Source organism: Felis catus, chromosome A3, assembly GCF_018350175.1.
Source record: "Felis catus isolate Fca126 chromosome A3, F.catus_Fca126_mat1.0, whole genome shotgun sequence".
Classification (NCBI taxonomy): domain Eukaryota; kingdom Metazoa; phylum Chordata; class Mammalia; order Carnivora; family Felidae; genus Felis; species Felis catus.
In genome coordinates, this window is record NC_058370.1 from 54327806 (window position 1) to 54343048 (window position 15243).

Below are 15243 nucleotides of genomic sequence, written 5' to 3' on the forward strand. Positions count from 1 at the left end.
AGGAACAGTAAACAGAGTCACAGAATGCGTGCAGCCATGTTGATGTACTTCAGCGTGGCTGGAACTTCCTCTGCCAGTAAGACTCACTTTCCACGAGCTCCAGGTGCCTGGTATTGTACAGGGCTTCTGATTTGAATGCTTCTCTAAATTAGAGTTTCCTTGACCTGAGCAAGCGGGGATGGGAATAGCTGCACACTCTGCTGAAATAGGGAGCATCTTCAGCACTCATGGGCTTGTTGCCCTCCTTAGGACTCATGACCTCAGCGTCACTCAGTTTTAGTTGGAGCACACGCCACACACAGGGCCGCTGAGGCTGGGGGATTAGCTTGGAGGACAGGACAAGAAAAAAAACAAAATCAAGATGTCTTTTTTTCACCAGAGATGGGGGTGACTCTGGGGCCTGGGAATGAGGCCTCACACTTGGAAGTGTTGGGGGAGTGAGGGCTGTCACTGGCCTTGTGACCTTGAGCAAGTCCCATGAGACTCCTCGTGGCTCCTATCTTCAGCTGTGAAATGGAGATAATAGCATGACCTTGTGACTAGAAACAGTGAGCAAGAAAGGCCCATGGGGGGCCACTGGCAGTGACACTGGCATCGCTGTGCTTCCTGGTCACAGGCCTTGGCCTTGTCATGAGATTCCCCAGGGCTGTGGCCATCACCTGGCTATATGCAGCAGTCCGTGCCACGTTCTCTTGAACCTCTGACATATGAGTCACAAACAGGTGTCCTACCTGCACCTCTGGCTGCCGCTGGCCTTCCCAGCTCCAGGCCTCTGTTTCTACTTGCCTAGTAGACATCTTTAGCCTGGATCACTACAGGATGCATCCAAGGGAATATGTGCTAATCCCAGACCATGGTCCCCTCCCCCAGCCGTCTCCTGATAACACCCATTCACCACCCCCACCCTGATACACTGCCTGTCCCCTAACACCCATTCACCACCCCCACCCTGATACACTGCCTGTCCCCTCCTGTCCTCTCCATTCTCTACCCATCTGTCCCTCACACCCCTACTTCCTGTTAGGCCAGAACACAGCTGCCCTGCATCACACTCTGAGCTGGTTGCCCACTAACCAGAGCCCCGCTGTCTGGGAATGCTAGGAAGGGGAACCAGGGGTGCCCACGTTTGGTTCATTAACAGAAAATCCCCATGGGGAGCTTGTCAGGAAAGCCCTCATGGTCCACGTGACCCTACACCTTCATCTTTCCCTCCCCAGGGTATTTCTGCTAGCATTGCCCCCCTCCCACCCCTCCGAGGGCATCCCCTGCACAGGCCAGTAGATGTCCCTGCCTGTATGCAGCCCGCATCTTCAGAGTTCGGTGACCTCTCGTCCCCTCTCTGCTCCCCAGGACTGGGTCAATGGCAGCCTCTACTTCTCGTAGACACAGAATGATAAACTATGCACCGTGAGCCAAATCCAGCCCACCCTTGAGCTGAGAAAGTTTCAACAATTTTTACACAGTTGAAGAAAAGGAAAAAAAAAAAAAAAGGAATCCTATTTCATCACACACGAAATTCACATTCCCGTGTCCTTGAATGAAGTCGTGTGGGAGCACAGTCACGCTTTTGTGAATTATCTATGACTCTGCCCACACTACAGTGGCAGAGTTGAGTAGTGGCTTCAGAGATCCTATGGCCCACAAAGCCTGAAATATTTATTCTCTGCCCCTTTACAGAAAAAGTTTGCTGATGACTCCTGCCTCAGAACTGGGATTCCTAATCATTTGGGAGAGCTTTTCCTTCATTCTTTCAGCAAACACTGCGTGAGCACTGAATATCACGAGGAAGCACCTCAGTTTCCTAGAGAACAGTAGTGAATGAAACAGTCTTTGCTGTCTCAGTCTTTGCTGTCTCGGAGCTTCCATTTTCTGGGCTGGAAACATACAAGCACATATAGATAGATACATTGGGTATATTGTCTGATGATAAGTGCAGTAAAGAAAAAGAAAGCAGGTTGAGTATGGGGAGGGAGGAGAGAAGGGGGACACTATTAACAGGCTGGTCAGGAAGACCTCACTGATGAGGTAACTTGAGCCAATACCTAGATGAACTGAAGGAGGCAAGTTAAAGAGGCATTTGGGAGAAGAGTAAGTACAAAGGCCCTGAGGCAGGAGGAACAGCCTTGGCATGTTGGAGAAATTACGAGGGACCAGAGTGTTTTGAGCCTGGACTGTATAAGCAGATAGGTGGGCAAAGGTGAGGTGTGGCTGTGGCAGGTCACCAGATCCCTTAGGGCCAGGCTCTCTACCTTCCCCAGCGGGCACTTGAAAAAATACAATGCCCAGACTCTTCGGCAGAGATTCTGATTCAGGAGGTCTGTAGGGCCTCACAGGCTCTGGGAAGCCAGATTTGATCCCTTGAGACTAGAGAACACAGACCCTCACTCCACTCTCTTCCTGCCCCCCTGCTAATTCTTAGCCATTGTTAGGTCTCACAGAACCTTTTCAGTCCAAAGGGAACATGGATTAGGAGCATTTGCTGCAAGACCTCATACAGTGCTTGGCTTCTAGCAGGGGCTCAATATGTAAATGTTTGCATGTTTAAAAAATGTTTATTTGTTTGTTTTGAGAAAGAGTGTAAGCAGGGTAGGGGCTGAGAGAGAGGGAGAAAGAAAATTTCAAGCAGGCTCCGTGCTGTCGGTGCAGAGCCCAACTTGGGGCTCAATCTCACAAATCGTGAGATCGTGACCTGAACCAAAATCAAGAGTTGGACACTTAGCTGACGGAGCCACCCAGGTGCCCCTAAATGTTTGCATTTTTAAAAAGAGACCTACATTTATGCTGATGACTGTCCTCTTCTACTGCAGTTTGTGGGCATGCCATTTCTCCCCACTGCCCCGTCTTTGAAGGACTGTTTATGATCTGGGTTCCCCATCATTTTGTGGGTGGCTGGCGCTCCACCTTTTCCTGCATGAATGGGGTCAAGCTGTTTCCCCCTGTGGTTCCAGGTGGACCCTACTGCTTCTTGCCAGCTGAGCCTCACCTCCTCTTCTGGTCCTCGCTGACCATCATGTGTATGTTGCCTACCATACAGGTGAAGTTATGCACAGGGTCTTAGCCCTCCGCATCTGCAGGCACCAATTTTGTTGGCTGGCTGGCTGGTGAATGAGCCAGAAAGGATTTTAGCAAACATCGAAGACAGAGGGCAAATCTTGCATGGGTTCTCCGTGTGGTTGTACTGTCCTAACATCACCAAGCTGAGTCGGTGAGCCCCTGGCATGCTGGTTTATAGCGTGTCTGGCTGTCCTCGCCTGCCGGCACATGGGGTATACTGTGTGTCATACAGGTTTGTGCCCATTAGCTGGGCCAGAGAGCAACTTTCCTAATTCATTCTTCTGCCTCTGACTTAGGGCAAAAATACATGTGCTTTCTAGGTGAAAATGGTGATCAGAATGCCCAACAAAACTTTGAGAAGCCTATTTCAACCATTGAAAATGTACAGGTGTGAAACAGAAATGGTAGTTTTGTTTGATCCAGTGTTACAACGGTACTTAAAACAGGAGAATAGGGTTGCTGGTGCAGAATCCGTGCCTTCACTAAAGTCTGGCATTGAAGAACTCAGAATCTATCCTCATTCTAAAACATTCTAAAACCAGTGCACCTCTGAAATTTCAAACTTTTATTGGGGAGTTTTGAAAGCTTTGTATGTGTGGTTTTGTGTGGACTTTCTAGGATTTTCCCAAGACTTCCTGAAACTCATTCAGGAATTCAGTGGAGACCCATAGATTGCAGATTGAGAAATTACATTCTGAAAGTGATACTTGGGGCGCCTGGGTGGCTCGGTCGGTTGGGCGTCCGACTTCGGCTCATGTCGTGATCTCGCAGCCCGTGAGTTCGAGCCCCGCGTCGGGCTCTGTGCTGACAGCTCGGAGCCTGGAGCCTGTTTCGGATTCTGTGTCTCCCTCTCTCTCTGCCCCTCCCGTGTTCATGTTCTGTCTCTCTCTGTCTCAAGAATAAATAAATGTTAAAAAAATAAAAAAATAAAAAATAAATAAATAAAAGTGATACCTGATTAATATTTAAGAAACCATGTTAGATTAATAGAGACCACAGAAGCATTGAGTTAGCATTTTAATTTTTTCTTTGGTGGAGAAGACACTCATTTTTAATCATACCCTTAAAAATCACTCAATTTTTTTTGCCCTAAATGAAAATTTCTATGTGATAGATTTTCTTGAACAGGGTTTCCTTGCATAGCATGAAATTTGGATACAGACAGTAAAAGAATCGTGAAACCAGTGCGCCTCAGTTTGCATGCAAAGTATTTTTTGCAATAAAAATTAGAATAAATTAAAATATCTTGAAAGCAGCGTAAGGGAATTTGGTGTTAAGGCATTTGTGATGGCGAATGATTATCTTTTTTTCCTTTTAAGTTTATTTATTTATTGAGAGAGAGAGTGAGAGAGCGAGAGTACTGGGGGATGGGCAGAGGGGGAGAGAGAGAATCCCAAGCAGGCTCCAGGCTATTAACACAGAGCCCAGCCCTGACTGGATCATGACCTGAGCCGAAATCAGGAGTTGGATGCTCAACCAACTGAGCCACCCAGGTGCCCCATAATTATCTTTTTTAAAAAATACTTTTCTTAATATTGAGTCCTTATATGGTATGTAATTGACTTAATTTAGTTCCATTTAGTCCAAACATCAATAGAATACGGCTATTCGTAATTCTCAGAGATCCTTTTGAGACACTGTAAGGTGGGTCAGATTAACTTAAGCAGGTTGCAGAATTCTAAGAGCAACATTAATTTTTAGCAATGTTTAACTTTTAAACCCCATGCTGTGCAAGGTTCTAGGCTAGTCTACACTGAACACCAGGAACAAGGCTCTGTAATTGTTGGAAATTGCTTGTGTTTTCCCCCCTTGAAATGAGTCTGCAGTAATTCAGGAGCTTTCCCTGCCTGCTGTGTGTGTTTTTTGTCTGAGCTGGGTACTGAGTCCTTTTTGTTCTTCAAAACAAAGCAGGCGGTGTAGCTGTTGAGAATTTAAAAGGAGGCCAAAAACACTTGACATAAAAACATCTTAAAGATTAATTAGTAATAACACTTCTGAAGATAAAAGTACTAAGCGAGGGATAAGTGTAATAAAGTGAAAACATTCCTTACCTCCTCCCTTCCACTAATTTGGTGGCTGGCTGCATGTGTTTGGTGTTCAGGGAAACCCACCTGTAAACCGCCTATTAAAAAGAGGTGTGTACTGTGGGTGCTGTGACAACAGGGAGGGTCTCCTCCTGTCCCCTGGAGCAGGGAGGGGGGTTGAAGAAGCTTTCCCAACAACGGAATGCTCAGGTGAGGCGTTCTGGCCAAGGGGACCACCACAGGTGGAGCTGCTTTAGGGAGGGTGGAAGCTGCAAGTGGTGGGCAGGGCTGGGGGGGCGTGGAGGTCTGATTGGTGAGGAGGGGAGATGGGGTTCATGAAGCTCCGGGGGGGGGGGGTGGTGAACTGGTAAGTGCAGGAGGTTTTTCCAAGTGCAGGGAGCCAATGGAAGAAGTCTGAGCCACAAGAATAGGTTTGGGCATTAGCCATGATGGCCATTATTATCCCCTCATTAAGGGTGGCAATGATGTGGTCATGAGCATTATTCCTCAGGACAGATCCCAGGGTCCTCACCTGCCACCCAGGGGAGGAGTGTTTATACAGGACCAGTAGGGAAGGGGAGAGCCCTCAGAGCCCTGGTGTCTGTACTTCCAGTAGGGAGAAGATGTCCAGGAGAGGGGGCAGCCTTATGTGCTCTGAGGTAGTCTAAGGATGATGGAAGGATTGAGAAATGTCTCTGAGACATTTTAAACCCACTCAAGAAAAGGTTAAAAAGAAACCGAATAAACTAGTAACCATGGAATGATTTGAAAAGGCTGTCAAAGGCGTTATCTATCCTGAAGGCATCTTAAGTTATGGATAATTAATTACCCCCCTCCTGAGGTTCCACAGCCAGAGAGGGACTGCTTCCTGGCATATTCTGACACGCAGAATCCTAAAGCCAAAATGAGACAATGTGTTTATTTGAGAGACATAGTGGAGAACAGGATCCATGGGGTTTGGCAACTGCTGGTTGGTCCACAATGCTGGGTGTCCAAGCTGACCACTGACCCAGATGTTCCTGGGTCTTCTGGGTGGGGGCCACCTCATGGTAGTGGGGGGGGGGCACATGAAAGGGGGGCACATAGTGTGGGGGGCAAAGAGTTCAGCAAAGGTTTGGAAATCTTTTCCCTCCTTTTTTAGAAAACAAGGTAGGAAGGAACATAGATGCATGGAAAAATAAACAATTATGTCACCATTTGAACAATATTTTGGCATCTTCGGACCGTCTTTTTATTCTACGTGGTTCTTAGTAGTGGAAGTCATACTGCATGTGTATTTTCTCATCTGAAATGGTCATAATTGCATTACCATGTTACAATGTATTTTCATAGTTATATTTTTAATTGAGATATAATTGACACATAACAGTATAATTTAGTAACATAATATATAATGTGTTAGTACATATTACATAATATGTATTTATATATAAACTATATATAAATACACTATATACACTATATATACACTATATATAAATACACATAATATGTAATATATATTATGTAACTCTGGTTACCATCCATTACATCACATACTTACACTGTGTGTATGATGAGAACTTTGAAGATTCACTCTTAGCAACTTACACTTATGCAATGTTATATTATTAACTGTAGTCACCATGCTCTAAATGACATCCCCCGGACTTTTTTATTTTGACTACCTTCACCCATTTCACCAATACCTACATGTTCACCTCTGGCAACCAGTAATGTATTCTCTGTATCTATCAACTTTGGTTTCTTGTTTTGTTCTAACATTCCACGTATAAGTGAGATCATACGGTGTTTGTCTTTGACTTATTTCACTTAGCATAATGCCCTCAGAGTCCATCCATGTTACCTCAAGTGACAGGATTTCCTTTTGTGTGTGTGTGTGTGTGTCTTTTTATGGCTGAATAATATTCCACGCATCCAGTGATGGACACTTGAGTTGTGTCTGTGTCCTGGCTATTGTCAGTAATGCTGCAGTGAACCTGAGAATGCGTATCTCTTCCAGTTAGCGTTTTTGTTTCCTTGAGGTAAATACCCAGAAATGGAGTTGCTAGATCATATGGTATTTCTATTTTTAATTTTTTGAGGAACCTCTTACTGGTTTCCGTAGTGGCTGCACCACTTTACATTCCCACCAACAGTACATGATGGTTCCCTTTTCTCCACATGCTTGCCGACACTTGTTATTTTCTTCTCTGTTTGATAAAAGTCACAGTGATATTTAATGGCTTTGCGATTTCATTGAATGGCTGTATCATAATTTATATAACAGTTCCCCCGTTATAGGATTTTTTGATTTTTCCCTCCCCCCTTTTTAGTATAAATAAAGCCATGATTTGTGAAGGCAACTTTACTGTGTATAAATGTGTATCCTGAGGATAATACTTAAAAGTAAGATCACATGGTCCAAAGGTAAAAAACATTATTTTTTTTAATGAATAAGGAATGTAGCATGGATTTATTTTAATTTCTCCCATTTCTTGCATTTTTGCCACTTTTAGTTATTTATTGCTGTCTTATGTATTAGTTGCTTCCTCCTTTCGGAGGGGAATGTGCTTTTATGGAATCAGTGAAATGTGATTTTGGGAAGTTAAGTCCTATTCTGTAAATATTTGTTAAACCCTACTACGTACCGGAGGATGACCATAAGAAGGTGCCTCAGAGTAGGTACTAACCTTAATGCCTTTCCCAGCTCACAGAATCACCATCCCCGGGATGGGGAGGGTCTTTGTCTTTGCTCTCTCTCTTTCCCCAGCATGTAAGAGCACCTGGCCCTGAGGAGGTGTTCACCATTTGGGGAGTGACTACATAAGAGCCAAACAGGAATGCGTAGGGGCGCCTGGGTGGCTCAGTCGGTTGAGCGTCCGACTTCGGCTCAGGTCATGATCTCACGGTCCGTGAATTCGAGCCCCGCGTCGGGCTCTGGGCTGACAGCTCAGAGCCTGGAGCCTGTTTCAGATTCTGTGTCTCCCTCTGTCTCTGACCCTTCTCCGTTCATGCTCTGTCTCTCTCTGTCTCAAAAATAAAATAAAAATATAAAACAAGCAAGCAGGAATGTGTACACAATATTAGAACCACTCATTCACGCAGAAGGTTTCCTTATGAAGTAATCCTCTGTTCCATGATGTCACATGGGTGCTCGTGGTCTGGTAGTATGTTTCAAAGTCAGCCATGGCAGGACGTCACTGTTGCAGCTGGGGCTGATTTGTGCACATTTACTGGGCACCAGCTGTGTACACATGATGACCCACCCTCTGGGTGTCTATGATCAAGGAGGCAGGCCAGCCGACCGGAAACTGGAATATGAGAGAGACGTGGTAAGTGCTGAGAGATGATGGACTTCCAGGTGAGGTTAAGCCATGGCTTCGGCCCGTTATTTAACTTCTCTGGGTTTTGGTTTCATAGAGATTTAAAGAAAGAGGTTGCACCGAGCCCTGGGATCTCTTTCAGGCCTGCAGTTCTTTGATTTTCCTGCCTGGCTTTTCCTCAAACAAAGGTTGAGGACATACTGTTTATCCAAACACAAGCATAGTTGAACTCCAGACCCCACAAGAGGTATTCCAGAATTAAAGAGAGGCATAGGATCCTTTTTCACTTACGTTTTAGTAGGACTTAATCCTTTAAAAGTGTGCATTTTGTTGTCTTCGTGAGCTGTAATTCAGATTTCTTAGTGTACTTGAAAATACTGGTTAAATATTAAAATTCTATTCGTTGGAATCCTTGAATGTCATGAAGTTAAATATTGACCCATTTTCTTCTTCTTTCCCTTACAGCTGTTTGGGGCAACTTCGTTAACATGAGGTAACTCTTTTTAATAACTTGGATGCTGTTGGTGGGGTTTTGTAGATGCATTTCAGTCATTACATGTCATGGGTTAATTGAAGAATATTTAAAGAACGAAACTGAGTCTTTTTGCTATCCGCACACCTGAGCTTTGTCTTTCTCCTTACGTTCTCGAGGAATACATCTGATTTTGCTACTTACCCATTTTTACTGGTTGGCTCCCTTGCATTGCCCACCTCAGGGTCCCTTCCCTCCTTTGGTACGCAGTAAGGGGCTGACCCTAGCTTTTACACTGCTGAAATGTAAGGTGTGTTTCAGGGTGGCTCAAGCAGGCACACAGGGGGCGCGCTTTTCCAAAGCCTTTTGAAAAAGAGGCTGTCTTAGGGAAACCACGGCTGGCCCCTGGCCCTGGGAGCAGACCGTGAAGGCTGAGGTCATCTGTTTGCCTCAGGATCAGGCCCAGGGAGGCTTCCGACTGAGTGTGCATTATTTGTTCTTCATGATAAATGCGGGAGGGGCACTCAGAAGAGTAAAATCTTTGTGTTTATGTTCTAAAAAAAAAAATAAGAATAATAACAGGCGTTCATCATAAAAACAAATTTGGCACTGCTAGTACAGTTTTACGTTTGAAGCAAAACTTGCTCCACTCTCTACTTCTTGGTGGTGAGAGTAAAAGAGCCGCAGCCACGGTTGTGGTGCTCGTGGTGAGTTTGGAAGTTGAATGTCCCTGCAGGAGGCCAGTAGGGTAAAGGGTTGCTGTGTCCCCACCAGGCTTTTCATATTGAGTAGATTTTGCAAGGCCGGTGGGGCCGTCTGGATCTGATTCCCACTGCTAGGTCATGAGTATCTCCTGACAAAGGCTTCTTTCTGTGTGTGACTAGGAGGGGTGCTCAGATCCCATTTAAAGGAACTCTGTTTTTTCACTTGGAAAAGCTCCATTTTGCATTAAAGCCCCAGGAAAACCCAGCCGAGAGACTTGGACTCCTATAGACACGCTTCCTGCCTCTAATTTATAATCCCATGTTGGGTGTAACATGCAAGTGAGATTATTTTAGTTGAATAGAAATAACCCTTCTGCGGTAGAGGTGAGGGGGTGAGATGAACTTGAGGTTTCCTCTCCTCCGCTGTCTTCTGTTCCTCTGGTGTACCCCCTTCTGGAGGGAACTGGAGCCCGGGACCGATGTTTGGGAAGGGGAGCGGCGAGGTGGTCTGCAGGCGTTGGTGTGTGTTGTACTTTGTTCACAAATAAATCTTGAGGTCGCCAAGCCTTTCAGTGGATCTCAGTTTTGTAGCTTTCTACTCAACAGGTCTATGCAGGAAAACGGTGAACTCAAAATCGAGAGCAAGATTGAAGAGGTTAGTTCCTTTCCCATAATTTGTTTCTGGTTTTTTCGTTATGTTTGTCAATTTCAGCTCCTTCGCTGGTGCTGCTGTCTTTAGTGTGGCAGCTTGCTAATACGTGATTTGGAAAACGTCTCCAAAATTTACCCTTATTTAGAGGAGCCTTTCTGTCTCATGCTCTGGATGCATCCCTGTGTTAGCGTTTATCTGTTTTATCAAGGTGTGATGTACTGAATTCCTACTCAGAGGCAAAATGGGTTTAAAAGTTTGTTAGGACTTCTCAAGAGACCTTCGAGAATTTCTTAGAGAGGGGGAGGTGAGTACCAGGGGTGCAGGCAACTGCCAGAGCAGATGTTGAAAGGAAAACCAGCCCAACTCAGATGCTGGGACTCCGGGAACACAGAGGGTGCCCACATGCACAGATGGGGGAAGTTACACACCCACCTCTGAGAAAGCTAGCTCCTCTGGTGGATTTATACACCTTCTGTTTGAAAATAATCGCTTATGCTCTTAGTCAAATAATTGTAGATATAGGTATGCCAGTGTGACGTGGGCTGTGGGAGGGGATGGAGAGTCCCTCATTTTGGTTCGAAGCCAAATGTCACAGTCCCGGAGAAGCCCTTGGATTGAGCTCCCTGTGTTAAAACACAGCATTGTGGGTCGGCTCACAGCCTGCCATTCATTCATGTGCTGAGCAGATGACATGGCGATTATGTGCAGAAACAAGAGGTTAAGCTTTTAGGGGAGGGCAACGTTTAGGGGATTCTTTAGTTCCTAAAAAGAACGGGTGGTGGTGATCTGTCTGTTTTTTGTGAGCCTCAACCACTTTGCTCATTAGTAAGGAAAGTAAAAAGTTAATTTTCTGAGAGAGACTTAAGTGTCTCTGGAGTAAGAGTTCCAACATACAGTTTATCATCTCGATTCTTAACGTGTGATTCAAGTGATCTAACTTAATTTCAAACTGGAAGTGGATAGTAGAAGAAATTAAAATCTGATTTGTGTTACATCATGTCTGTGTGGAACATCAAAGAGGGATGGTGGAGAACTCTCTTTGCTTCAAAAGTAATTTTGGTTATTTTTGTTTTAGATTGTTGAACCACTAAGAGAGAAAATCAGAGATTTGGAGAAAAGGTATGTGCACGTTTTTAAGGAAAATCCTTCTATTTACTGACTTTAGAAGGTCAGCATCTGATATAAGCTCATCTCACCTCTGTCATTATTTTTTTAACCATGTAATTCTATAATATGAGAGGTGTTAGGTGCTTTCAACATAAGAACTTTTTTCTGTGAGAAGGTAGATGTTTACTGTCAAATTTGATGCAGTGTTTTTAAAGCTTTATCTTCCTTTATTTTACTTCTTACAAACTATTTCTGATGAAAGCTATGGATTCTCTCTAGGAAAAAAAACTTATTTATTTCAATAAAGTTAATTGTTTCAGGAGTCTTCCGGAAGCTCAACCACACAGATCCTACACTAAAAGTCCTTTCTCTGTTATCCCGTCAGTTTGATTTCTACAAACTCTCATATCTAAACAAATAACCACATAAATGTTTTGGTTTTGGTTTTGGTTTTTAATCCTGATTTGAATATAATGCTCAAATATTCCAAACATTAGAAAAAGATAGGATCTAGGTGTGTTGAAATCTTCCTTTCCTGAACCCCGTGAATTTCTGAGTTCCTGAAAATTCGTGGCATACAAGTTGAGGCTAGGCCTTACCTTCTTTTAAGTTATGCAAGGCGATCAGATGGTTTCTGATATCATATACTGTATATTGATATCATATATCAGTATATTAATCATATACTGATTAATCTGAGGGAATTCCAAAAGAAGAAAAAAAAACCTGGAGGGTCTAAAACCCAGTACTATATGTAAGTACTGTAAGAAATTAGGGGTCACTTGTTTGCTTGTCACCATACCTCAGGCAGGTTCCAGAATTGAGTCCAGGTGAAGTGGCTGGGAGGGAAGAATTGTATAATATGGTGGGAACTTACTTGAATCAGATTCCAGAGCAAGTTGCTCCTCACCCTTTGTCTTGGTGTTTTCCCCGACTCTCCTCCTGCTGTGTGTAGTTCTGTTGTACCCACATTCCCTCTCTCTCCAAAACATGGGAGCTCAGGGCACTGGAACTTTTCTCTTGAGTTTATCTGGAAAACTGTGCATCCAGCATAACAGTTGGGTTTTTAGAGGTTTAAAACAGAAAAATGAAAACCCTTATTAAAGTTGACATTATTTTTTTTTCCCTTACCTTGGCATGGGTTTGGATGATGTGTATCAGTATTGTATGAGCCTTTATCAAGCCCAGATTCATAAAAGAAGAAATGGAGAGCAATTTTTTCTTTGATTTCGGTGTCTGTGATAAATGATCGCAGAGAAATAAGGGTAAAGAATCATCAAACTAAATATGTTCATCATTTTCTTCTTTGTCCTCAATTGATAGTTTATATGCAGTCATACAAACTATTAATTTCAACTCTTGCTGTACTAAAGTTGTTATTTTTTATCAGATTGAGTTAGTAATATAAAGTTGTTATTTGTTCTTTAAATTTTTCTTGCTGTGATTTGGGCTGAAATTATGCTGCTGGTAACATTTCACTGGATGGGAGCCAGAAATTCCACCTTTAATAAGACGGTAGAATTTGAGAGATTTTAGTTGAAACTTAAAAAAAAATTGCTTATGGTAAGAAATAACCAACGAGGTTTTATGTTGGCCAAAAAAAGAAAAAGGCCCACCAGTGATTATTTTCTTTAGAGAGTAGTATTCATTTATGAAAAGTGAATCAATTGTATAACACTTCCCTAAAGCAATGGCTTACACACAAGATCTCTTGAAATAGGAGAATTTTATGATTCCTTTTGATACTTTTGTGACAATATTTGTGCTTTTTAAACAGGAAAGAGAAGCACAAGTATGAATGTAATTTTGAAGAAAGTACCAGTAACTCATTCTTGTCAAGCTGTGAGAGCTCCCTTTAGGATGGGTGTAGAGGTCAAGCATTTGCCTCTTGGGGCTGCTTTACTAGTTATTCATCCTCAACTGGTTGTGTTCTCCAGTTTGGTGATCAAGTCAGGCGACGGATGAGCCCGAGTTGTTGTGTGTGTTAGAAAGTCAAGTATGGACAAGACTTTGTGGTAGAAATCGATGGAGCTCTGTCGGGTTTTATTTTTCTTGACTGATTTATATGATAAGAATGATCAAACACCCATCTTGATGTGAGCAAGATAAGAATATAACTGGACTACATTGTGTTGATGTGCTTGTCACCTGGGGGCAAAGTGGCCCCCAAGATATTTAAGGATATTTTTGAAAGGTAAAGATTATATTCATACAAGGAAAGAAATGGGGACAGTGCCCTTTGAGAAGCCTGAGTAAGTGGGTTGTGTGAGTTTTTTCTCTTTTTTACAGCACCCCCCTCCCATTTCTTAAGAGTTTGATTGCCTGCCATTTGTTTAATTTCATCTCCATATCTTTATATTTTCTGTGAATAGATAGCAAGTCATGATGAGAACTTAAATTCTAGGTAAAAACACTTCTTACTACTGTTACTTTAATGAACAGTAAGGGTAGAGTCTGGAATGGCATAGAATAATTACTAAAGGATTAATTTTGGAGGGTAAGAAAAGTTCCATTATTCAATTCGTGCTTCATTCTGCCTCCCTTGCTTGCTTGTCTCTCTCATACTCAGAAATGCCAACTACAGGCTTCATGTGGGCAGGGCCTTGACCCTCTATGTTGTTTGCTTCTGTATCCTCAGCGTGTGGCACAAAATCGGTGCTCATTAAAAAGTTCCCAAATGAATGTATGGATGAGCCAGTATGCTACTACATAGGGTTTTAACCTACTTCATGCCTTTAAAGAAGCCTATGCCTCTTCCTTGCCCACTTTGTTCAGTGCTTGGCAAGTGCAGCAGGGGAGGGCTGAATGATGTGCTGAAGGAGTGGCCCAGCTAGCACCACATCAGAACCACCTCACACTGTCACCCACAGAGTTACCACGCAGTCACTTCAAGCGGTGACCTCAGAGTTCCCAAGCAGTCACCTCACGCAGTCACAGGTTACCATGTGGTCACCCCCGGAGTCACTGCCTCAGAGTTCCCACACAGTCACCTCATGCTGTCACAGAGTTACCACGGGGTCACCTCACACAGTCACCTCAGAGTTGCCATGCAGTCACCTCACACGACCACCTCAGGGTTGCCGCTCAGTCCCCTCATGCAGTCCCGTAACTCTGTCACCTGTGGCTGCAGGAAGGCAAACAGGGTGAAGTGCGGACTGGGGAGGACCCCGAAGGAGCTTTCCCCCTGCTCTTGCTTCTGGCTTTGTGTGCCTGGCTTCTGAAAGGAAGAAATGAGGGTTGTGAGAATTTTTCCAACACTTTAATCACTTGATCATACATATGAAATCTGAAACTTGGTTGCTACATGTTGAAGAAAAACATAGCAAGAAGCCCAGCCAACGTCTTCTTTTTTTTTTTTTTTTAAGTTTTAGCACACACTGTTTGAAGTAGGTTTATCAGTCTGTACTTCACATGTGACCTTGTGTCAGGCAGTTAATGTTTTTGCTTCAGTTTTATTTTTTAAGTATATTTCCTGTAAGAAAACTGTTTGCTGTTTTCTTTCCAGTACAAGTGGGCCACAGTGGGCAGGTAGGCAGAGGGTCGGCCTGGAAGGAGAGAGACATTGCAGATGCACCACGTGGCTGGTTGCAGAATTTGGGACTGAGGCTGAACGGTGGATGTGGGGCGCTCAGAGAAGAGAGGGGACATCGGGCCCATGTCAGGGGTGCACGCAGGCAGTGCTGTCGTTTGCTTGGCCCCCCTCCAGCTGACTGATGGAGGAAGTACTTGGAATGACAAGAAGTGTCACTTTGCCAACAAGACATCTGTCAGGCTCCCTGAAGGCTGCCAGTGTTCTAGCAGGCGGAGCTTGCCCTGTTCCACGGCCGCCGTGAGAACATTCACTCGGCCCTCACCGTGGCGGCCTGTGGTAAAGACAGTCCGTTCCAGGGCAACCCTCTCGGGGAGGTGCTGTGGTTACCATTGA

The 15243-nt window shown here is 44.1% G+C and overlaps 1 protein-coding gene across 3 annotated transcripts in view; it reads left to right on the plus strand.

The window, feature by feature from the left end:
- The window catches only part of UXS1 (UDP-glucuronate decarboxylase 1), a 96851-nt gene that overhangs the window by 20866 nt on the left and 60742 nt on the right, over window positions 1-15243 (plus strand). The window contains exons 2-4 of one of the 3 annotated variants that reach the window (XM_023251540.2): window positions 8849-8876; window positions 10151-10214; window positions 11287-11330. In XM_023251540.2, the coding sequence (XP_023107308.1) occupies window positions 8849-8876; window positions 10151-10214; window positions 11287-11330 (136 nt within the window). Of the gene's footprint in view, window positions 1-8848; window positions 8877-10150; window positions 10215-10419; window positions 10516-11286; window positions 11331-15243 lie in introns of those variants that run through there. The other 2 variants (XM_023251541.2, XM_045053982.1) reach the window with 2 other exon arrangements.